Source organism: Morchella sextelata (genome assembly GCF_020137385.1).
Source record: "Morchella sextelata strain SCLS chromosome Unknown scls_12, whole genome shotgun sequence".
In the NCBI taxonomy this organism is placed as follows: Eukaryota; Fungi; Ascomycota; class Pezizomycetes; order Pezizales; family Morchellaceae; genus Morchella; species Morchella sextelata.
In genome coordinates, this window is record NW_025408627.1 from 1,555,431 (window position 1) to 1,580,111 (window position 24,681).

Consider the following 24,681-nt stretch of genomic DNA (forward strand, 5'->3'; position numbering starts at 1 on the left):
TGCTCGGATTTCATTATTCCGATATATCCTTACTCGGGTAAGCTTGTTTTTTTTTTTTTTTAGAATTAGGCTGTCTTGTAATGCTTTTATATGTTTCTCACTACGTACCTACATTGCATGCAATTCACAACAATCATTGACCCCGAACCCTGTCGCAGCTTCTTGGCAAAACGCACCTAACCAGTCCACAACACCCAAGCTCCCAAGCTTCACCTCACCTCCCATACCTCCCGCCACCCACCATCTCCCCCACCACAACACAATGGTACCCCCCCCCCCCTTCTTTCTTCTTTTCCCCTCCCCTATACCACCCCCAACTAACACCAACCTAGTCCAAAGACTCCTCCCACACCTACCTCCACTTCGCCAGCGGCCGCATCGCCGACCTCTTCGAAGACTTCTGCCGCGACAAGCTCCCCCACGACGACGTCTACGTGCCGCCGCACCACCAGCCCATCAACCCCGAGGACGAAGACGACGGTACCTCCCTCCCCCCTCCTTCCTTCCTCCCTCCCCCATTCACCCACTGACGGACATTGGTGCTAGTGATCCCGGACCAGCACGCGGCCTTCGGCATCGCGCAGGCGCAGCAGAAGAAGCATGAGCCGGCGTGGAAAGACCTCGGGCTGGGCGAGCTGATGAGCAAGGGGCCGAAGGAGGGGGAGGGGGCGCCGAGGAGGCTGCCGAGGTAGTCTATAGTGGCTTGGGCTGGGTTTGGTTGGGTTGTAGTGCTTTCTGGCGGGGTAATGGTATGAGCTACATGGTTTTTTTTTTTTTTTTTTTTTTTTTTTTTTCGTGAATTGTGATTGCGGGTTTGAAGTGAAGTGTGTGGGGTGAATTGTGATAGATGGAGCCGGCCCAGGTGTTATGTACGATACGTATACGGCAATCCCATGATACTAATTCTTCACTTAGAGCCATAACTATGTATGCGGGTGCCAGGTCTGTCATTGCCTCCGGAAGATGTCTACTTGTGGGTTTCCTTTTTCTCTAGAAGGGTTTTAAAATTAGAAGATTGCGGCGGTTGAGGAAACTGATTCGCCCAAAATGTTGTAGTGGTTAAACCTAACGGTATTTTTGCTGAAAGCTAGGTCTGTCGGCAGATTCCTAGTTTGACAAAAAGGGCAACCTAAATACATGGTAATACGACCAACTATAAATATGAATATCACGGGTTTTGATTGGCACGATCATACTTGTTTCCATCATGAGATGCCCATATTTGAGGCTGCAGGACGCTAAGCCCTACACAAATTCCTACTAATATTTGCAAGATGATGATTCGCCAGGGAACAGAGCGAGCACGTCGACCGCCGGTAAGACATATAATTTTTGGTTAGAAAATCGCTTTTGTACCCACGATCTTATTTACAAAAAATCCGCGACTTGCGCTCCTTTCCTCATTTTTTGTTCCCCAACCACCCCTCCGGTTACGTTAAATCATCAAAAAACTCCAAGATTAGAAAACAAGAAATTTTTTTCCACCAAATGCATAAGCATTCCTACAAATGAAAACAGAACAAGGAAACGCCAAAAAAACTCTGTGATTTTTACAGGGAGTTATGACGGGTGTGGTATAGGCATAGGTCTTAACAGCATTTGGTAGCGTCCTGGTCGATCTCAGATCTCAGCTTCTTGGCTGCTGGCTCACCATCGACAGCCATCTCATCGATTACGGGAGCAGGGTGGTCGAGACCCTTGAGTAATGGGGTGTCCTTGCCGGTCTTGATGTTGAAGTGGTATTGACGGATGATGGAATCACTAAATAGGTCCACGTTAGAAACATTCAAGATAACATCTCAGGGTTTGCAAGGGTAAACATACACATCATCAACGTTCAATGGCCTGACATCAGCAAGCTGCTTGATGTTGGCAGTGCACTCCTTGCATTGCGCATCGGTCAAGTCCAAGTTCAATTGTTCAACACGGCTCTTGATTGCGTTCCATCCGGTCAACCTAGACGCGAAGTGCACGTATCTGGTGAGACCGAAGTCGGCGGGGTTGATAATCTCGTAGGTACTTGGGTTGGCAAGGATGGCCTTTGCGTGAATACCGGCCTTGTGGGTAAATGCGCAGAAACCAGTGATGTAGTTGTTGAAGGGGATGTTGACCTCAACGGCCTCAGCGACAAGGTTCTCAAGGTCACGAAGCTTGTGGAGCTTGTATTTGCCCATAACGTAGTCACGGTCGGCAACGATCATGCGAGCCATCAATCCACCGAGAGGGGTGATACCGTTACGCTCACCGATACCGAGGACGGAGGTGTCAATGTGGGTAGCGCCAGCCTCAAGAGCGCAGTAGGCGTTGGCAACGGCACATCCGGTATCGTTGTGGAAGTGAGTCTCGATATCGCAAGAGACGACACCACGGAGAGTTCGGATGAGGTCGTAGACCTGGCGGGGAGAAGCACATCCAACAGTGTCGGCAATACCCTAGGTTTCCCTGTGTGAGTCACATGTTTGGTAGAAAGCTTTATCCTTGGAGAATAGGAAGAGCTTACAACACGGTTCACACCGATCTTGTCGACGGTGCGGTAAATGCTGAGGAGATCGACGAGATCTGATCGGAATGAGTCCTCTGAAGAGAAACGAATCTCGATGTTGTGCGACTTGACGAACTCAATGACCTCAATGGCAGCCTTCGCAATGTAGTCCATATCCTTTCCGTGAGAGTGCTCACGGAGGAAAGATGAAGTTCCAATGACGACGTCGACACCATCAACACCAGTCTGGACAGCAATTCGAGCATCATCCATGTGGCATCGGATGTGAGTCAAGATCTATATCACCGGGAGTTAGTATAAGCTTTCTGTGTTTTTCCTGTAAAAAAAAAAAAAAGGAACACAAACCTTAGCCTTCAATCCGAGCTTGCAAATAGCCTCACAGTCAAGTCTTGACTGCTCTGACGCAGCAGGGGAGGTCAATTCGATCTAAATCCAAATCGTCAATAAAGTGTTCTAAGCTAAAGCCTCGGTAGCTCCGGTATCTCCGGGTAATCGGGCGGGGGAAGCCGAATGTTCAAAAAAAAAAAGTGAAGATGAAGTGACTCATACGTAATCAACACCAAAATCGTCCAGCGCTTTGGCAATCTCAATCTTCTTAGCAGTGTCGAAAAAGGCGTTGGCGAATTGCTCGCCCTCTCTCAATGTGCTCTCAATGATCTTGAATGAGCCAACATTGCTAAGGAAGTCCGGTACAGGCTGGTAGGGGTTTCTGGTGTTAATTGGAGGGCGCTGGGTGCGGGATTCTGGGTCAACTGCCTGGAAGGCATCCTCTACGGTTGATTGTTAGTATTGAAAGTTGACAGGAGGAGCCAATTGAGCAATCAGGGACTGTGGAATTTTCACACAGCAAAATCTGACGGAGGAGGGGAGCTATACTGTTTGGGGAGCCGTTAGATTCGTTAGCGGCAGGAGGCATGATGGAATGTGATTCTTCGAGATGGATTTTTATTGATGTAAGGGAGCTTTGGGTTGGGAGATTATATCTAAAGATTGAGGTGGGATGTGGTTGTGTTTTTTGTTGGTGTTGGGCGATGAAAAAAGGGAAGCCAGAGGACCTTATATAACGAGGGCCACTCTCTGGGCAAGCAAAGCAGTACGGTAAGCAGTGTGGAGAACGGGTGCAAAAACTATGACTCGTTCGAATTGGGCACGCTTTATTTTTCCCAATCTATCTTTGTAATTGATGTGATAGAGCCAGGATCTATTTCTCTCTTGGTGGGGATGCGGGGGACAATAAAGAACGAGCAGCGCTGCAGAGGTATGAAAAAAACCCAGACAAAAAAAAAAGAGCACTTTTTTTTTTGATCCTCATGTACTACATTTCCTTGGTTACCACTTCCGTTTGCAGCCTAGCTCTCACCTGAAAATTTCAAACCCAACCGATGCCGTAATTGCAGACCCTTGCTGGATGAATTCTTTTTGTCCGGGGAAACACCCAATTGTTTGAGGGTTAGGGATATATTGCGCAAAACAAGGGTCTATTTTTTCCACTGCGATGAGCACAAGACAAGGCAGGGGTAGCTTCCGACACGAGCGAGCATCACATGTATCGAATTCATCTTATCGAAGAGCCGCAATCTCTACCTATCATCGAGCTACGGAAGAGACCCTTCACTTGCTTGTTCAATCATTTGCTTTTTTGATGAGTAAGCAACCGTGGCCTAGAACCGGCCTTGACCTGCTTGCATGTTATACCTGAGAAATGTAGAAATGTATGGACTTTGAATAGTAGTTTATTGGTTTGTAATCACTTTTCTCTCTAGCCTAAGTATGGTCTAACCTCTCATTGGTGCCTATTTATGCATGCGAGTGCGTATTCATGATTCAAACATATTAAACCTCGATACGTGGTTTTAAGCACAACAATCAACATGATATATGAACACCAAGTATGTCTACGATTGACCTATAGCTATACGATAACCCTATCTAAGTAGACGTAGACCAGGACCAATTTTTTAAAACTGACAAACTCAATGCTACCTCGACTGTGAGCTACTCGTAAAATAGTGAAAAAAATAACAGATCTAATAATCTAATACTTCCTATAGACTCCTATGTGCTCATAATTATTTTTCCATCCTCGTCTCGTGGGGAGCTAGCTGGCAACAAAAAAAATTCGACGTACGCGTCTTAAGGCGCATATAGACAGACTGGTCAATTCTTTGACCTTATTTTGCTTCTATCCTACCCTGGCTGCGTTCTTTCAATAATGAATTTTCACAGTTACCACATGGTAAGGTTTTCGAATCGTACTATGGTTTAATCATTACATTATAATGTATTAGCTGATGCATGAGTATGAATTAAACAAAAAAAAAAACATATTAGCTGATGCATGCGTTATTATAGAGATTGATATATGTGTAGTTGGTAATATATATAATAAACACGTTGTTTATCTCAATCATAGTATTCAATTTTCTATATATTACATGTAATTTACCCCCAGATACACATTGGCAAACAGCTAGTACTACAAAGTACATGTAGCTCCAATAAGCTTTTTACAGAAAGTAAGATACCAAAATGTAAATAACAAAACGCCCATTCTATTCGCAAAGATACAGTCCGATAATTGTTGGATTCATGCACCAAAGATGATCTTTAGTCTGACTAGTTCGTAATATTGCGATGAGCCCCGGAATAAACCAAATTGTGCCAGTTTTTCGATCTCGAAGTCCTTATTTCCTCCTAAAATAGAGGGATATAAAGCGATTTCTATAATAATATATTAGCATATATATTCAAGCTCCATACATCTATCAAAAAGCGTTAGCTTACCATCTCTTTGAGATTTTTTGTAGTTACTAAGCACAGATTGTGCTCTTTTCCTAACACCCTTTCCATAGTGACTAGCACAGCTGAATATTCCTCGATGGCCTTCTCAAAATCGTTCCGCAATGAATAGCACACAGCGGTATCAAAGCGAGTTCTGAGAACATATATATGCTCAGGCCCCACGTTCTGAGAATAAAGTATAAGCGCTTTTCTATACTCTTCTAGAGCCAGAGGATATCTCTTAGAGAGCGTGTATAAATATCCCAGCTGTTGATGGCCTTGAGCTATCGAAAGATGGTCCGCTACTAGACACTGTTGCCTATATGCTAGGTTCAAAATTTGATTCTCCATCGCCTTCTCAATTTCGCCCTGGTAGATCCAGCCAGTAATCAGTGTATCCATCACTTCGAGTTTTTCGAAATGAAACCAGTTTCTGTTTTCCTCATAAAAATATGCTGCGTCTTTAACCATCTCAAAAGACAAGCGAAACTGTTCGAGGGCTGCTGGCGTGTCTATTTTTTCTGGAATACAGGCATGGGCCATTGCGAATGCACTCTCAAAAGTCTCTGGGCCCATACCATATCCTGCAATCTCGCAAGATTCTGCCATATGGTTTCTGAGGCATTCGATACGTTTTCCGAGGTTTCCACTTTTCTGATAGATCGTAGCCGTATCTCGAATAGCACGTGTAATTACAGAAGGACAGTTCCGGAAATGCTCTTTAAGACCAGCGACCACAATAGCGTTGGATTCCAGGGCCTCATCATATCTCTTTAGATTCATATATGCCAGAGCCATGTTGTTGGTCGCCATCAATGTCTCAAAGTCTTCCTTCCCTAAAGACTTTTGATAACCTTCCACCGCGCGTTTGGCATATTCAAAAGCCTTGTCGTAAAGGCCCATGTTCCGGTAAGCAACTCCAATTTGATCAGCCACTCGCAGAGAAATGACACCATCCTTTCCGCATCTCTTTTCATATTGTTCCAATGACTCTTCGTACAATATCAGGGCTTTTTTGTTCTCTCCTCTGTCGATGTAATGTTTGCCCAGATGAGTTGCAACATCCATAGCCTGTAGACACCATCTCCAATATATCTTCCCATATGCTCCAATAAGACGCAAAAAGAGATTCTCAGGATTGTAGAATTCAAACTCGCCATGAGCTGATAGAACAATACAAATCTTGCATATGGCAGCAGCTACCTCAAGCTGCATGCTATTCTCACAGTCGACGTAATAACGATTGATCAATCTGTAAACCCACAGGATTGTTGTGTAAATCTGTTTTTCGAACACCCAGTCGTGATTGGTTTTTTGGTTTTGGGGGTAATCGATAGCAGCCGCCGTGACGAGGATCGTCTCTCTGATCTTTCTTCGTTCTTCTACCGGGTCGGCACATAGAGAACAGTAAAGCCAATCAAGCATTCGTCCATTAAACCAAGCGGTGCCATCCGTGATGTTATACGTTGCCAGTGATGCGTTACGAAGAAATTTAAAGGCGAAACGTACATTTCGCTCTATGGGATCTAGTAAGTACTTTTTTGCTCATATGTCATGCTATCCAGAGAACAACGTTGGGATTTCACATACCTTCGCCTAGCCATGGCAGCTCATTCCTTCCCCTGTGGAGTAATTCTATCGAAACTCTCCCCCGAGTATTGGCTCCAATAAACCCACACAAAAACAACATCTCCTGTGAGAAACAAGGAAGTGATGTATCCTCCCATTCTTGGTCCCCATTCTCATAAATTAGCGTGACCGAAGGTCTGGTCAAATCCTGTGAAGCCGTGCTTATCCGTAAATCGGGGACAGTTCGCAAACGATCAGGCCGTAACCGAAAGGTCGGCCTTATATGAGGTCCCATTAAAGGTCCACCTACTCTATTCTCGAGTTGATTATAAACAACAGTAACTGAACTCATCATGAGTGAGTTAGAATTTTAATTGACTTAGTATATTGCTTGAGATGTTGCACCCCATATATAGATCTAGGGAAAGAAATATGATGAAAGTTCTGAGTACTTCAATTGCGAGGATAGGCGAAGAAGAAGAAGAGATTTTAACTGTGTACATAAGTTATGTACTTATATAGATTTCCGTTGTTGAGGAGGGACGAGATTAAAAATAAAATTATTATGTCATTCTGCGGTAGATTATCATGCGTCGAGTTATGATGACGCATAGCGCCATGATATCAATCCAATTGAACTCATAGCCTGACCGCATTAATAAAATAGGAGATAACCGAATAAAAAGTATGAGAGAAAATACCTAGGCCTTATGTAACTATTCACGACACTTCCTTGACGTCACGATAGTTACCTCTTCCAGAAATCTCCAACTCAGTCCCCAGCGCTAGCCTCAGCCTCAGCCACTTTCCCCAAAAGAACATTAACGTTAATCCCGGATAAGATGAATTCACCCCACACGAATGTTGCTGCCTGTAATGTTCCCCATTTATCTCCTGGTGGATGCCTACAACACCTTGTATTTGCGGAAAAAAAAAAAAAACTCAAAACACCGAGTGATACACCATGAATCAACCGATTCATGTTATGCTCATTAAAAGAGACCTTTATTACTCACAATCCAACCGCTATGTATGTATGTATGCCATAAAGTAATAACCCCACCGCGGTTAAAGAAAAAGCTCATTAAAAAAAACTCCATCGAAACACATCAACACCCTCGCATCACCATGAGCGAGCCCTAGGAGGTATTTACATCTGAAGGGAAGTAAAGTGGAAGGAAAAGTAAGAATCAACAGCCGTAGTTTATAACTGGATATGAAGCAAAGTCAGTAGAGAAGGGGGACAATACAAATATAGCCCCATATCAGTCATCTTCAAACAGACCCTCGATGGCCTTATAGTTGATTTTCTTTGAGTAGCTCCTGCGCTGCAACATCTGCTTCGCACTCTCTGCGGGCGTCGCCGCAAGGTCCTCGCTAGTGCTATCTCTTGGCCTCTTCTTCTGACGACGTTTTGTAGGTTTTGCGATACCATTGCGGAGGTCGGTTTCGCGCTTGAGACGTTTGACTATCCACCAACGACACCCATCAGCCACAAACCACAAACCACCATAACAATAGAGATGGAGCTTACACTCCTGCTCCCGCAGATAGTCCTTATTGAACTCAACCCAAATCCTCTCTTTAAGGTCCGCTTCATCCTTCCCCAGCAACGCGCCCATGACTTCAATGTCATCATCCACATCCCTCAGATCATCCGGATCATCGCTGACACCCGACTCACGATTCTTCGCAGCAAGCTCCTCAAGTTCCTTCCGATGTGCCTCTTTCAGCTCCTCGACAGCCTTCGTGGAGTCAGGTGTATCGATCAGCGCCATCATCTCGCTTTCGATACACGCCTCGGCAATCGCATCATTATGATCTGCATCGCCCGACAAGCCGCTCTGATTCAGATCTGGCTCCGCATCACCTGATGGCGGTGGTGTAGGGTTCGCCCCAGCCTGAAGCAGCGCAGGATCAATCGGCACCTCGGGGACAACAAAGCCATCTTTATCCCTCCTTGGCTCCACCGGGACCGCTGGAGCCTCCGTCCTCTGCCTTTTTTGCGCTGGCTGCTCCGTATCAGTCTCTTTATCGCCTATAACCTCACCATCATCGTTGACCTCCCTAACCCTTCTTTTCCTTGAAGGCTTTGGGCCAAAGCTAGGAGGATCATGACCCTGCTCCAGCCAGATATTCCGGAACTCCTCAACAGTGAGATCACCACTCTTCGTGGCCCTGAATTCATCTAGACGCTTCTGGATAGTGAGGTCCGCAACCTTGACAATGTATACAACTTCTCTGACTGAGCGGCGGTAGTTGTTCATTCGTGCAGCGAGGAGAAGGGCTGCTCCACAGATGCCGGATGGCCTTCGACCTTGAACCATCCAATCACGGTTCATACGCTGGATGAGACGCAGGGCATCGTTGGCAACGGTGACAGAGTCGTCGCCAAATTCGAGGTGCTTGGCGAAACGGTGGACGTAAACAGTGGGGTCGATGTGGGGGAGGCGGACTTCTAGTGTTTGAACAAGCTTAAGGTATGTTTGCCCGAGAGTAAATACGTTGATCTATCATAGAAGCTAGTTATTAATATTTGCTTGTAGTATGTGGGGAAGGAGACTTACCCCAAGCATATCAGAGAAGTCAATCAGCATATGAGAACTCTTTTCGTTGCGACAGGAGATATACAAGCAGGAGGCGATAACATATTGGGTTTTACGACCTTTGGTGAAGTTGTTTGTTACAGCGAGCGTGAACCATCGCTGAGCAGTGTCGACGTAGTGTGAAGGACATTTGAGTGCTTCAGCAAGCTGTACGATCTTTCGCCTGCCTATAATTCGGAAGAGGCATATTAGCTACAGAACTAACATCTTTATGATTGACCACAACTCCGGAAAATAATTATTCCGATGTAGATTAAGAAGGAGGCGCTAGATCGTGAACAACGCTAATCGCCGCAACAATAGAAAGCCCTCCTCCAAACAGAACAAAAGGAAGAAACTCGAAAAAAAAGGCCATGGTCACTCTTACCATGCATAATGGCAGCATCACGACTCTCCAGACTGGTCCCACTCCTAAACTTGCCTCCACCACCAACATGCGTCTGTCCCTCAGCGACATAGCTCCCCTGCACCATCGCCGCCCCACTGCTCGTCTCGCCAAAGGTGATCTCCGAGACAATTTGACTGTCCTGCAGGACTGTCCCGCAGTTCGTGCACACGAGTGTGCCATTGCTGTCGTCGAAGTCGGCGGGGTTCGAACTCGCACAGCCCGGGCACGTGTTTTTCGCCATTCGAGTAGGCTAACCGCTCGACAACAACAAAAGATTGCTGCGAAGGGTACAAATAAAGGTTGTACTTATAGTAATGAGTCACACGGTGACAAGTTGCATGAATTGCAAACAGGTGGGAATTTGGACTTGATGGATGTCTGATGAGAATGGAGAATCAGTACTCTTTTTTTCTTTGGTGGAATAGAAAAAAAAGTTTGAGGTCATGCAGGCAAGGGTGGATGTTGTTGAAAAAGTCAAGAGATGCCCCGCGGTAGGGAAGTATTTGGGTTAGTGGTCGGCGGGAAGACTTGGCGATGAGGCTCACCTAACCCTGCTACTGCATCTGCTAGAGATCTCGCTAAGTCCCGAAGCAAGCAAAACTACAGTAGAGTAGAGTGGAGGGAGAGGAGATGAGAAGAAGAATAAGAAGAAGGACCGGTACATCATGTACCTTTTTTGCTCCTCCAGAAGATACATGATTTTTCTCCAGATTGAAGGCCACATCCGCCCGCACACGCGAGCTTAACGTCCACCGTTTGCTGACATAATATGCTACGGACGGCAAGGAGTACGCGAATTCTTCAAATAAGCTCTATGTACACGAATTTCTAGAATCAGCGAGATAAAATATAAGCTTTGCCTTCTCTCCCATGCCTTCATGATATCATACATCTTGAGGCACTCTCTCTATCAACTAACCCCCACCCTCACCCACACTGAGGACTCGCAAACTCAGCTGAAATTCAAGAAACAGACTGCACTTGCACCTTCACTTGCACTTCACTTGCATAATAAAAATCAAAGGCTAGACTAAAAACTACAACCAACGCTTTCACCTCTGCAAATCACATCCCTCCCAGGACCCGAACTCCCGGGCCGTCCTACTAGTTCCTCCAGAGTAGGTAAAGAAGCCTTATTTAACCGGCACCCAAAATCACCATCAATCACTCGCCAGCAAATGACAACCCATCCCATGCCATGCAACCCCTCAGATGTAACGTCTCTCCTTCCTCGGAGTGCCCCCAGACGTGTTTACAATCGAGGAATCCGTGAATTGCTGTTGTGTTCCCATAGAATCTAGTACGAGTACCAGATGAATTACTCTACTCTACTCTACTCGAGTCTAGAGCACATACCTACATGCTCTAGAGTAGCTAGTGCATGTAGTTTGGTAGGCCGTGTATCCCGGTCTGCAAGCCAGCAATCTGAACCAATGTCTCACACGGGAGAGAGTAACCGCCTCCGATAACCCAAATGCAGTACAAAACCCTGATTCCCACTGTTCAACCTTTGATAATCCTCCGATATGATGCGGAGGATCAACCACGATTTGTACATGTATGTTGCTCTAAGGGGAAAGAGAGAGGAGGGGTATGTGTTGCCCGTGCTCTCGATTGGCTTTGACTGACGCGTGGAGAAATTCTATATGTATCCAAGGAAGGGCGCTCTTAAGCTTTTTTCCCTTCTCATTTTCGGTCGCCCTCCCCATTGAATTTCTCCCGACGGTTGCAATCAGCTGTGCTTGAGTGTCCGCGTCATCATCTAATTTCCGATCTGATCTTCAATCTTCCCTTTTTATAATCATCATCACCCTCGACACCCCCCACTCCAACCAACACACTCCCCGTTCGGGCGAGCGAGTGAGTGTAGCCTCACCCTCTCTACTGAGCTCCGCCATTATGTCTTTTATAGGCCGCCTATGTTCGGGCTTCGGGCTCTTTTCAGCAATCCGGCCCCGCCGCAAAACCTCTCAAGGAAAGACGGCCCATAGCGTTGCCGGTGCTGATACTGGTATATGTAGTACCTGTATCTCCTCTTCCGACAATTGCAATTGTCTCCATACACGCGGAACCATGGTTTCTACTTCCTCCTCTTCCACCGCTAGCGATGACGTTACACCACCCCAAAGATGTTTGCTTCTAGGACTCGAGGGAAGTGGGAAAACGACTTTCGTGACCAGGATAAAAACTGGGGAATACATAGATGTGGAGCCCACGAGCGATTTTCTCGGTATTACTTCCAGTTGCAAAAAAAAAAAAAAATGCAAATCCATTGAGACGTTTCTGACAATTATATAGTGGAAGAGGTTGTGGTCAATAAAAAAGGCGAGACGATAACCTTCATCGAGGTTGGCGGCACAAACCGTCGAGGGATTCGGCTTCAATTTCTTAAGGCCATGCCAGGCCAGGCAATCTCAATTCTCTTCTTCATAGACGTTACTTCAAGCCCCGAGGCTCTTCAGAAGGCATTCGAAGAGCTTGTGTATGTCATAACGTATACGCAGGAGCGTGCGTGCTCGATCCACTATCTCGGCGTTGTTCTCAACAAGCAGGATCTTCTCAATTCGCCCCCACCTAGTCTGACGGGAAGGACGAGAAAGAAGAGCTTGAGCTGGGGCTCGAAGAAACCAGTACAGCAAAAACAGCCGCGGGTTGATTTGGATCTAGAGAGATATGTGGCGGTGGAGGTTATAGAAGGGGGAGAGAATGAGCGTATGGATGGCCAAAGCGAGATTGTGAAATGGATTCAGAAGGAGACCCGAGACGCAATCGAGAAACACAAACTCGCCCAGCCGGAGGAACTCGACTTCTACTCCGAACTACTCTATACCAGCCCAGATGGGAAAGGAATTAGTATGAAAACAGGAGATGGAGTGCAGGAAGTCTATCATAGGCTGGTGCAGGGAATGAAGGCTGGGAAGGAAAGGCCAAGCTTTTCAGTACTGGAAAAAATGGCAGAAGAGAGGTTATAGTGTAAGAGTTTTTTATGATGCTAACGAGCTGAAAATTGGTTTATTGGGAGTAATGGGTTTTTCTTAGACTGAAAATGGGTTCCTGCCATATTTGCTCTATCGGAGGGTAGCTGAGCGCCTTTGCACAAAACACTTTTATTTGTATTCTATGATTGATGGTTTTTCCAAAATCGACAAGATCGATTATCTTTGTCAAAATAAAATTGCATAACCTAATTTTTCGAACAAATACATGTATCTTACCATTGTGTAAATTTCTGTATAAAACCTCGCTTTGATGCTCGTCCCATCGTTATCCTGGCACGCTTAATTCGGCTATCGGATTATCAACCTGCTACCCAAGAGATCGATGAAATGCGTTCCGGCAGAACTACACATGACTACATGTAGCTTGCCTACTACATGTAGCTTTCCGAGTTATCCGGCAGCATTGCCAGACCTTTACTTATCGTTGTAGGAACATTTACCTTGCTATTGTAGTTTTGTGTTTATTCGTACTACATTGCAGCTTTAACACTCAGCTCAAGATGAAGTAAATGTAGTGTAGACATGCGTATACATAAAGGTTTAACCCTTGTATTTTCTAGAGCCTTTCAATGCCTAAGATCGAGATTCTCGCCGGACTTCTTAAACACCCTAAGAAAAACGACTCGTTTCAATTATGATAGCTCTGCGTTGGCGTGACGTGAAAACGCCCAAGTTCTTACTGGAGAAAAAAACGAGGCAAATAGGATTGGTAGACTCCTAACGCCCCATAAGACGGACATACATATACATACATACGTAGCGCATGCCGGTAAGAAAAACCTGATGATGTGGAGAGATGAGATGATGACAGGGAACTGTCGATAGAGTTGTTTCAAATGCCTGTTTCAGAACTAACGTAGGAGGATTGATTGGGAGGTTGGGGGAATGCAGGTTTTCATAGCTGGAAGCTTATCCTGAAAACACGTTTCTGGATCCGATTGCACTAACGCCAACGGGAGATAAATGGCTTGGACTCTGTAGAACTGGTGATATTGACATCTCGACGGGGCCTTGTTATTCCGACCTTTATGTCTCGCAATCAATGGCTACAATTACTGTAATGTTAAATAACGCAGCGCCAGGAATCTGAGACATCCTGATTTTACTATATTTTCTTAGTCATGATCACCTATCGCCAGTCATGAAATATCACGCGGATTGATAACAAAACCGAGCCATCCTAATGACTCCATTCTTCAAAGCCGTCCTACGGTGTCGTGGTCCAGTACCTACATTATACGCCAGGTATTGGCAAACGGGGGGGGGGGGGGGGGACTTGATTAAATAAGACACTCAGTGAAAAGGATTTGGATGATGTCTTGCAATTGTTTGTTTTTCACTCTACCACGCCGGAAATCCTGTCAGTGTCAACGGTTCTACTCACTTATCCTTGGTACGTAGTACTCATCAAGGCCCCCCCCTCCCACTGCAGGACGATACCCGTAAATACATATATATGAGAGTGCTGGCCATGGTTGGTGGGAGGTGAGGGTGGGGGTGACCATGAGGGTTCCGATCATGTATACACGTGCACCCATGACTGTACTATCCTATCAAAAAGGGAATTGTTGGTCGGTACTATAATATACTAGTACGATGTTAGGTCCCCCTACTAAAGCAAACGCGCAAATGCCTTCTATATTTATAGAAGACAATGAAATGAACAACAAAAGTGTAAAATCACAATTAATGGTAACTATAGTCCATAGCCCTAGTGATACCCGTCGCTCTCATAGAGAAGTTGACATCAATATGAGCTGGTCTTGATCCGCATTCCAACCAACGGTAAATTGTGCCTTGATAAATCTCATCGGAATACCTCAAGAGAAAGACCAAAGTTTAGTTTCAAATCAGACCCATACACATCTCATCTTTATAATAAGCAGTAGGTTGCGCAACCGCACGTGATTTCCTTCATAGTTTATCACTCGATATCTCCTACGATTCTTATGCTGCCGTTTTTGATTGGTTAATTCATTAGTGACCCTTGTTAGTATTTTATGGGCGTAAATAACTTTAAATCTTTGTAGGTTCAATTCTATTAAAATGCAGTTAGAGTCGATTACGCGCGGTCTGTGAGCCTTGCTGGCCGGGTATATATAGGAGCTGTGGTGTAGATCAGGTTTATTCCAGTGTATAGTATATTGAAACCAAGAAAACTCGCTAGGATACGGATATGATATTATTAGTTTTTATTTAATACAAGCTCAAGTTGAATATACACATCGTTCCTTGCAGATAAGAGCACCGTGCCTCTGCGTTTTAGGATGTATTTATAGCTTTGGCAATGTCCCCATAGTATACTATGCATATGTAGGTTTAATTTTGGATGCTAGATATAGGTCCAGAAGCTACGATGTTACCTCATGACCTATTGAATGACCTGCTGGAGTCAGGCTGTAGTTATATCAAGTATCCATTCACTACGGTTGGCTTTTCAGGGCGACCTTCGTATATAATTTCGATGATGGTATACTAGCTCCCAGGTTGTACATATGTCATGAGGACAGCTTTACAACGTGCACGCGGACATTCAAAGAACTAGACCACCTAATAAGGGAAGTTAAGCGTAAGCGCTGACATTTTGTACTGCGACTAAAATCCGCGGAACCGGACTCGCGGCTTTGATAGGTAGGTTTTCCGCTGGGTGCACTTTGTCGGCTGTGAGTTACTAGGGTCCGTGAGTCATAAATAGCAGCTGAAGGGGACGTAGATAGCCAAAAAGCCTATATATAGTCTCGTGACTACATGCACATCTGCAGAAGCTACCACCAAAGTCCAGGAATTCGAACGTGACCAGTTAGCTTTCCTGATCCTCTATATAGATTTATCAATCAAGATAATTATTTATCGCTATTACGATCAGCTCATGGTTTAACTTTTGCAGTGTTAAGCCCCAGCCGAAATTGCTGATACAGCTAAAAGTTAAGATCTTCTAGAATGCATTAAAGGATTTTGCCCACCCCACAAATTTTCTAATCAACGCCTATGTAAAAATATAAAAACGATCGTCGTAGAATTTTAACCACGATGTAGCCCTTCGACCAGATAAATGATGGAATATAAGCCAGTGATTGAATCTACAAAAACAGAACAAAGAGTCACAAGCCAATCACGTGATGCGTTTCGGAGTGAGACATTTCGAGAAGCTGAGTTCGAGCGTTGAGGAGCGATGTAGTAAGAGCTGTAGAGGTTAGAGGTACGAGTTTGTAGGAGATATAAAGGCGATATGAGAATGAGAACAAGTAGAAATAGAATATGGAATCATAGAGTATCACTCGTGCTGCTGCTATGATGTTTTCGCATAAAGTATAGGGCCCTGTAAACGTTAGCTTTTTCTGTACCATCATCCATCCACCCCCCGCCAAATTCTATCATACTTCCCACAACACCTCCAATCACACCTCCCACTACACCTCCCACCATACTCACAAACTTCATCTGCAGAGACCAGCATAATCACCACAACCACCACAACCACCACAGCCATAACCATAAGCAAACCTCTCTTTCAGTTCAACATGTTTTCCGAAACCATCAAACCACCGCAAACAATACTCACTTTCGGTCTCACTCTTGAGCTCATAACTCATCTCCCCATCTCCCAAGATTCTACTACCACTATCGCCTCCCATCTCCGCACTCATCTCTCAGTCCCCTTCTTCTCCCCAGCCTCGGGTCCCTACACCGCCCCAACGACCCTCGTCACCGCTGCAGGCCCACAACTTATCCCCAGCTCCCCCACGCTCCCCCATCCCGTCGTCGACTGGATCGGGGACCACCCATCTCCACGCCACTACCTTGTAACCACCCGTCACAGCCTCCATCGTGGTATCACAGACGCCATGGCTCATCACTCGTGTGGTATCGTCGTCGAAACGCCCATCTTACGCGCCTTCAACGCCATCGATTTTGCCGTCACTGGCATTTCCGCTGCTCTTGGGGCTCTTGGGAAGGACATGGTTGAGTTTACGCCTTATTGCGGACTCTGTGTCCACATGGGTCGCCGCGGGGGGTTTAGTCTCGATAACATAAAGGGACTGGCAAAGGCAGTCGTGGTGTTTGAACGTGACATTGAGATGTACTGGCACCCAAAGCATAGATATATCTATGGGGAAGGTGGCGGCTGGTCTAATCGTGGGAATCGTAGTGCAGTGAAGTTGGTCGGGTTGATCGAAGAACTGAAGAGCGTTGGGGGCATCAGCAAGTTGCTTTGTGAGCAAGGTGTGGGGGAGGATTACAAGTATAACTTCCAAAGCCTAGTAGCGGTGGGGTGTATTGAGTTCCGCCAGGCGCAGGGGACATTGGATGTCGAGTGGATACAGTCGTGGGTGAGGTTTTTGGCGCTGTTTGTGAAGTCAGCAGAGAAGGCGCCAAAGGATAGCTGGGAAGAGTGGGCTAGGGGCGAGGGAGGTGGACTGGCAGAGTTCTTGAAGTTTGGGACTGACGATACCAGTGACGATGACGACGAGTAAAGGATGGAGTATTATCAGTAGCAACTTGGTATAGGCGTCATGGGTTTCCTATCCGATATTTTCCCCCTTTTTTGCTGTAATTTCGAATCGGTATTTCTTACGGCAATAACTTTAGATTCTCTACTCTATAACCTTCATATTACTTTGATGATTTCTCTTTAGCCATCTTGTCCTGTCATCGCTCCTCGTCTTTGTTATGATTAGTTTCGCAGCCCCCTTTGTTTTTGCTTCCACTTAGAGCTTAGACAGAATCTAAATAATACAACGGTTGCGTTCACAAATTTAAATTACGTATCAAGAATTCTAACTACATGGTTTATTGTAGTGCAAGAACTAGCATCACAATCACAGCATCCTATAGTAACACCTAGACATTATGCTACGTAGTGGAATACTCCAGAACCCGGCGCGGTCCAGCAGCCCCCCCTCTCTTTGGACTCCAATTTAGGGTATACTAGCACGGTATATTACTGTGATAGTTATGCGCACGCTCACAACACACTGCCGTAGGAGAGACATTAAATAGTACTGATCGAGTGATGGTCCATGATCTAAATTAGTGCAAGGTTCAATGGATTTTGTATTTGACTATAGATATAAGATCATATATTTACTCGTACCAAAGCTTTAGAGCGATCTATTATACATAAATTCATTTTATTAAACATCTCGTATCATTTTTGGTTGTCTTGATACTGTGCTTGTAGTTGCCTCTCCTCACTCAACTGTGGTTTGATATCCGAATCATGATCTCTATTAAATACTCCAAGATTCCAAATACCACCAATGACTAGAATATTTTAGAGAATAGGAGGTTAGGAAAGAGCCCGGGAATAAAATCCCTGGGTTAGTTGGGATCATGTGTCTTCTATGTGATTGTGGGGGTAGGGACATTTGGTTGACTATAGAAGGATAGGTTCCGCCCGGAGTTTCCCTATTTGGAATTCGCCGATAAATTTATTTAATGAACCCTTCTTTACGCGCCGTGGGACCCATAGGCAATTAAGGATTACATTGTATGGTTTGATATCTTCGAGTGATTTCTTATGATGCTGCAACGGCCCATATCACGTAAATCTATCGTTTACTTGTAAAGAAGGGTGTAGTAATAACGAAAATAAATAGCTATCTTTTTCTGGATGCACATATGGCTTTTCAAATAGCATGTCGACAGCGAGACCGGACACGTCATGTTGACTTTATCTGTGTGCTAAGTGCATGTAGTTACAAGTAGTCCCGCCAACGCCCCATGCACGCGCTCCAGTCTAACAACCAATCCTCACTCTCGCCCCTCCGAAATGTAATCAATCTTGTTTACAACAGAGCCATTTTAAAGATCGAGTGATACAGCATGATTAAATGACGCCAAATAGGGGACAGGAACTACAGATCCAAACTGTTCTAGGTATTGATATACGGGTCGTGCAATTAGCCCACTTACTTCGCATTGTGTCATTGTCTACCCCGATATGACTGGTGGGTTGATTGGGTATCCGTCCTCGCCCTTTCATTAGTACAGACAACCTCGCTGACACTCATGTATCCAGTCCTTCTCTATCCAGAACGCCCCAGTAAACTTTCACAGCTCCCCCTACATGTAAGGAAAGAATCATTACCCACCATCTTGCAAGCAGATACTTCACAAGTCACAGAAAAGCCCAGCCTTGTAATTGTAACACGCCGACTCACCTCGCCTTCGTCACACTTCATGTGACTTCCCACCCTCTGCAGATCACTCCGTGACAAAGGATCAACTTTACCTACTGACCCCTGACGTGACAACTCATCACAATAAACAAGTCCCATGCCTTTCCCATCACAAAATGCCATAGCACAAAAACATCCACGGATGCCTCTCAGCTCGCCGGTGGCAAAACGGGCTATCAAAAAAGCCCGTGCGCATTGACGATCCCCCCACATACCCGTCCAGCCGCCCCCAACCCATGATCCAGAGTAAGAAGGTGGGCGAGTTTGTGGGGCCGATATCGATTCGCGTATGTATGTACGGCGATATATGAGGATGTTGATCAACGTCTTGGGATGTTTCGAATATAGGAGACGAGCGAATAAGAACTGCGCACAAACACAGAGGTTGGTGATAGAGGCACCCAGCCTTGTCCCTCATCATGATGATGAGCGAAAACTACTAAATAAGTCACATCACGGGTCACTATATATATACGGAACCACACCCACCATATCGTCCGCTTATCTTCCAGAGAGGTATCCAGAACTTGGTTTTGTTTCTAGTCATGTAGATCAACCGTCATATCTGACGTCCCAATCTATAAGAAACCGGGAGAGAGTCACATATCGGCCATGGAATATTCTATCGAAGGAAGATGGGATTTGGTACGCGGGGTAATGATCATCGGGACTCTTTACCGAATCATGCGCATTCTGATATTAGGACTCATCTATTTTTTCTTGGTTTAGGCATGGCTGCCTAGAGCCATTAGTCGGTAGAGTATAGCATGAATTTCCCCTCTCTGTCCCAGAGTAATTTATTCCAGCTTTAGAGTAGAGGTACGTAGAGAAGGTTTCGGACAAGAAGATCGTTGTTATCATCATACTAATAAAAAGCACTTAAGCTTTCAATGTCTTGGCTCGCTCATCCATGAAATCACTGCCAAGCATCACGAATTCCCTCTGATATCCCTGCCAGAGCAAGCACAGTATCGAACCTTAGACATATCTACCAATCAAAACATGTCCGCCCTCCGCCGCCTCCCCTGCCTACAGCGTCCTTACTCTACCCGCACTATCCTCCCCCACCCCAGCTGGTCGGTGCGTACGCTCCTACCTAGCTCCGACCCCTCCTCCACCAAGAGTACGCCCACAATCTCACCGTCGACACTCGCGCACCTCCTGCGCCTATCCGCGCTCTCACCACCTGCCGACCCGGCTTCACTTCACGACCACCTACACTTTGTACGCTACCTGACCAAAGTTAAGACCTTTGGCGTAGTGCCGGTTGCGGCAATCCGAGACGAGGTCCACCTGGCGAGCGAGTACAGTTACGAAGATGTTATGGGCACGGAGGAGCAGCTGGACGATGTGGGTGTGAGCGATGGTGGGGATTTGTCATGGAACGCCGTGGACAGGGCCAAGAGGAAGGTCGGTAGCTTTTTCGTCGTTGACGAGGCGGTCGAGGATGAGTTGGTGAGGCTTGAGGTTAAGAAATGATCAGGTTGCTGGATTTGGCGTTTTAGTTTTTTTCTTTTGTAAATTTAAATCTCTTTTTTTCACATATGGATACCGAGGATCATCTATTTCGCTCGGATCTATTTGCATTAAGGATCACTCAGCGGTGGTTCAGGACAGCTCACAATAAGGTGTAGTACACTGCATACTCCAATACATACTCCTCGTAATTATTTCTTTGGCAACTTCCCCCCGCCTTTCGAACAATGCAGATTGCTTTTTAATTTTAACATGGCGGCTATAAACTTTTGTTATGACCTTATAGAAATGACTTTCGCACATATATCAAGTCCGAGGCCGCCGGAGATATCAATGATTAAAGACTATTTTGATCCCCTCTTCTAATCCTCTTCGATCCTCGCTCTTCCCCTTTTACTTTTGCTAATTCTGACCACATGATAACGCCAATTGTAAATGAAGGACACAATATGCAGGAACTGCAGCAAGAATGAATGTCCACCCGTACTTAAGTAACCCGCCTACTCTTAAAACGCGCTGGTAGGACCTCCAAACGAAAAATTGCTTATTTTGCCCCCGCAGCTGGCTGCAACGTCGGGACCCCGCCAAAATAAAATAACAAAAAGGAAGCAAAGACCAACGTTAATTAGTCAACTTTCTTGCCGTGCTCATCGAGTCCTGTAAAGCACCACCGGGATCCCAATTAGATTAATTGTGCATATTAGAACGATAACAGAGGGTAGATTGACGTATAAAATGACACTTCATGACTTACCATGTAGCTTCCACCATCTTTTCAGGCAACTCCACTGGTGGAGATCGAAACTTTCTTCGCGTTCGAACGGACACATGCACCTTGCGTAGTCATGACTCTCGTCATCCGCTGGACAGCGTCCCCTGCGCATCGTAGTTGGTGAGCCTTTTTTTTTTTTCTTTCTCATCGGATTGCTGGTGACACCATGTGCATGTGCGCATAAAACATGAGATGGTTAGGCAAAGGGGCAGTGGGGGTTGAACTTACCATGGCACGTGATTGTAACCAACGTCACTAAAAAAGTGTATTTGATCCTTAGGGAGGAATAGAGCGGCTGCGACTGAATGAACCGGAGCGTCTCCCCATCGTTCGTAATAGAAACCGCCTTTTTTGTCGAGATAATTAAAGTATTTGGTGTATGCTTCCCCACGCCAAAAGTTTAGATCGGCAATTTCAAAGTTGGACCAAAAGTGGCAGTTATTGTAATCGGTGCCCTCGATTCTGTAAATTATAACTATTAGCAAAATTGTGGGGGCAAAATGGGCAGGTCTGACAATTTAACTCACCCTTTGCTAGCTTCATCGTCGGTAATAAATCCCAGCGAATTATCCTTTGCAATGTACTGTGGATGCAGCTTCGCGAACTCCTGTGTGGTTGACCAAAGTGTTTCGATGGTCTCACGATATTCTGGAAGTGATATGACGAATGAGTACTTCTTGTTATTCTCGCGCATGAACGTGAACGGATCATAATTCATGTCGCAGTAGAAGCTTGTGCTCGGTTCCACCCGCCAGTACCTGCAGTTGCCCATTACATTAGCATCCCAGATCCCGACAACAGCATGTAACACCACTTTCTCCGCCTTCTTGTTCCCGTCCGGGATTGATTAGGCCTATGGGATGGTTCTCACCAGTCATATTTTTTCAATGCCTCGTGCCTCCAGAAAAAACCCGAGTTATAACGACACATATGGCGATAAGTCCGTGAATCACCGTAAATGACATTCTTCTCGGACATCCACTTGATTGTCTCCTGGAACTTATCCTCCGATATCCATTCGGGCATACTCCATTCTTCCTCCGGGATCAATCCATACTCGGTGGCGCCCGATGCCATGCGAGTGGTGTGATTTCGAAACTCCTCTGTGAATGGCTCGTCATTGAGGAAGGTCCATGGATAGTGGTAATTGCGGTTAAAGCGATCCTCTATCTGCTTCATCGCTGTGAGTGCATCTTTGAGCTCACGGTTCCTGGCGAGTTAAAACACGCAGAATGCACTGATCAGCTGATGTCCTGATAAAAATGGTATGATAACAGTTTTATGTGGGGGAATGTCGAACAAGATAGAATCCGAAGGAGATCGTACCGAACAAGCATCACCAATGAAGCCTTTTCCTTCCCTATCTGCACATTCCCTTTACTTGCGAGTAACCGCTCTCTTGCCGCTGCCTTCTCAGCGAGAAGGTCCGTTATCGATCCTGCATTTTTGATTGCTGTATGCTCCCCACTGGCATCGAGTGAGCCTAGACCATAGCCGTAGAGGTTCCCTGTGTACCCTTTCCACGCAACCACGAGGACTCCAAACACAAACAACAAACCCAAGACCTTTAGGGCCTTATTAATCCCATATCCCCTTTTCCGGGCTCTGAACCCCAGGTTTGAGCTACCTGAATTCCTCTGAGCCTTATATTTCTCGAATGGATTGTCGCTGTCAGGACGGCTCGGGGAAGAACTCCAATAGTTTGTGGAGTTATAGGACATGCCTCCTCCTCCTCTGCTGATCCTTCTATTGTTGGTCCAGTACTGTATTTGCGGTGGGAGGCGTTATATGTTATTAGTCCTCCGTTTGAAGCTTATGTACGGTGGAAGCTGAAGCTATGTTCGGGGTATCAATAAGTCTCGTGCTGTTATGTTGGAAGCTGAGCAGTCAGGCAATTAAGCGGCCGGATCGACACCCAGGAATCGCCAATGTCAGAGCTGCCCAAGCTATCCTGCATCTGTCCTTAGAGATGACACATTTCATATTCCCTGCCGTCAAGACAAACGGGTATAAACAAACACGGGTGTAAATTACAGTGGAGCTTCTCAAAGCCAGAGCATTTATTAATTACGATCGAGGGGCCGCCCCGGTGCTACTACCCGGACGTACGTACTTGTAGGTACTCTTTAAGCTGCTGCCAGCATGAGACAAGGTAGCACCAGGCAATTCTAGCACAAGACTTGGCAAAGTTAACAATTTTAATAGCGTAAGGGATATCGCAACTTCTCCTGCTAGTGATATATCGGTATAATATCTTGAGGCACTAGATCAAAGTTCACATCAGTAATTTATTCCTTCAGATTCTTTTCCTCCTCATAACTATCTTTTTGTAGCTGTTGGCATGTCCCCGCTGAACAGAGCCACGGCCACCACTTCCCGTTAGAAGTTCGTTTGTTGAAAGCTCTTCAGAGATTTCTTTATCCCATGCCAGTGTCTATAGCATGGTGCATTCTGGAATCTATATCCTACTACATGTAGGCATGGGGGGTTGATTAGGGTTACTTTTGTCGCTGACCCGCTGGCTTGCTAGCAAACCAACGGAACAGAACCCAAACCCTGGTTTCCGACCCCAACACAAACAACCCTAACCCACCATCCTATACCTGATGGTGGGGATTCAGGAGCCATACTGGGACACCAAAGCAATGTGTGAGCCCAGTTCCAATTAACCTTTCGTTTGGCCGCCGTCTTTTCTGTTCCAAGGAATTAAGGACGTGGCGGTGTTCACTCGTCATGTCAGGTCAGGGTTTAGGGTTCGCACTGCGGCCACCTTCCTCGCAGAGTTTCGCCAAGTCATCTCTCCGCGGCGCAGGGAAGGTGCCCGGCCGGTGGAGCCTGCAGAGAGAAGAAAAAAACTCTTAACACTCGTTCATCTCTTCTTCCTTGCGAGCGACATGCATAACTTAGGCAGATTGTGAGATACAGACAAGATTACCTACTTACATCCAATCCACCTACCTAGGTTCTACTCTAGAGTACCTACATGTTTAGACGTTTTATTTATCGTTTCCCCCCACCCATGCAAAGGACGGCGGTACTACCAGCATGAGGAAACATCTCCATGTGGTGGTGGTTACCTCAGTGGGTAGGGCTTTCCTGGCCTTGGAATTACTTTAACGCTTTTAATTGCCGGTTGACTGAGGGAAAATCACCATATCTGTACCTACGCGACGACCGTTTACTCTTTCGACAATTCTCGACGTAAGCTTAAGCCCAGTTAACATTTTAATACGAGCCAGGAGGCGCTCTCATGCACTGTATTCACTTACAACTGGTCCAATGATTGGTCTCCAGCGTGTGGGTATGTAACGTTCAGGATAAAGCTGCATATGAGGATAAGGACACCCAGACCATGCCAGATACCACAAGATTCTGCTAATGGTGTTGCTATTTTACTCCGTGCGG

At 45.8% G+C, this 24,681-nt stretch overlaps 8 protein-coding genes across 8 annotated transcripts; 4 read left to right on the top strand and 4 right to left on the bottom strand.

The window, feature by feature from the left end:
- Nucleotides 1-262: 262 nt before the first annotated feature.
- Nucleotides 263-692, top strand: H6S33_002305 (uncharacterized protein; the record flags this gene model as incomplete). The annotated part of the gene is made up of 3 exons (XM_044833679.1): nt 263-265; nt 333-480; nt 547-692. The coding sequence occupies 3 exons, from the start codon at nt 263-265 to the stop codon at nt 690-692; spliced, it is 297 nt and encodes a 98-aa protein (XP_044693448.1).
- An 897-nt stretch (nt 693-1,589) lies between these two features.
- On the bottom strand, nt 1,590-3,419 carry H6S33_002306 (uncharacterized protein; the record flags this gene model as incomplete). The annotated part of the gene is made up of 6 exons (XM_044833680.1): nt 1,590-1,761; nt 1,825-2,432; nt 2,501-2,779; nt 2,849-2,929; nt 3,053-3,273; nt 3,380-3,419. 6 exons carry the CDS (start codon nt 3,417-3,419, stop codon nt 1,590-1,592), a joined length of 1,401 nt encoding a protein of 466 aa, XP_044693449.1.
- Nucleotides 3,420-5,197: 1,778 nt separating this feature from the next.
- H6S33_002307 (uncharacterized protein) lies at nt 5,198-7,205 on the bottom strand (the record flags this gene model as incomplete). Its single annotated transcript, XM_044833681.1, has 3 exons — nt 5,198-5,224; nt 5,288-6,801; nt 6,875-7,205. 3 exons carry the CDS (start codon nt 7,203-7,205, stop codon nt 5,198-5,200), a joined length of 1,872 nt encoding a protein of 623 aa, XP_044693450.1.
- A 913-nt stretch (nt 7,206-8,118) lies between these two features.
- Nucleotides 8,119-10,088, bottom strand: H6S33_002308 (uncharacterized protein; the record flags this gene model as incomplete). The annotated part of the gene is made up of 4 exons (XM_044833682.1): nt 8,119-8,321; nt 8,388-9,363; nt 9,421-9,626; nt 9,827-10,088. The coding sequence occupies 4 exons, from the start codon at nt 10,086-10,088 to the stop codon at nt 8,119-8,121; spliced, it is 1,647 nt and encodes a 548-aa protein (XP_044693451.1).
- Nucleotides 10,089-11,746: 1,658 nt separating this feature from the next.
- Nucleotides 11,747-12,819, top strand: H6S33_002309 (uncharacterized protein; the record flags this gene model as incomplete). The annotated part of the gene is made up of 2 exons (XM_044833683.1): nt 11,747-12,077; nt 12,146-12,819. 2 exons carry the CDS (start codon nt 11,747-11,749, stop codon nt 12,817-12,819), a joined length of 1,005 nt encoding a protein of 334 aa, XP_044693452.1.
- A 3,548-nt stretch (nt 12,820-16,367) lies between these two features.
- Nucleotides 16,368-17,321, top strand: H6S33_002310 (uncharacterized protein; the record flags this gene model as incomplete). Its single annotated transcript, XM_044833684.1, has 2 exons — nt 16,368-16,927; nt 16,997-17,321. The coding sequence occupies 2 exons, from the start codon at nt 16,368-16,370 to the stop codon at nt 17,319-17,321; spliced, it is 885 nt and encodes a 294-aa protein (XP_044693453.1).
- Nucleotides 17,322-20,030: 2,709 nt separating this feature from the next.
- H6S33_002311 (uncharacterized protein) lies at nt 20,031-20,507 on the top strand (the record flags this gene model as incomplete). The annotated part of the gene is made up of 1 exon (XM_044833685.1): nt 20,031-20,507. The coding sequence occupies one exon, from the start codon at nt 20,031-20,033 to the stop codon at nt 20,505-20,507; it is 477 nt and encodes a 158-aa protein (XP_044693454.1).
- Nucleotides 20,508-21,500: 993 nt separating this feature from the next.
- Nucleotides 21,501-22,997, bottom strand: H6S33_002312 (uncharacterized protein; the record flags this gene model as incomplete). The annotated part of the gene is made up of 4 exons (XM_044833687.1): nt 21,501-21,738; nt 21,804-22,034; nt 22,148-22,486; nt 22,603-22,997. 4 exons carry the CDS (start codon nt 22,995-22,997, stop codon nt 21,501-21,503), a joined length of 1,203 nt encoding a protein of 400 aa, XP_044693455.1.
- Nucleotides 22,998-24,681: the final 1,684 nt, after the last annotated feature.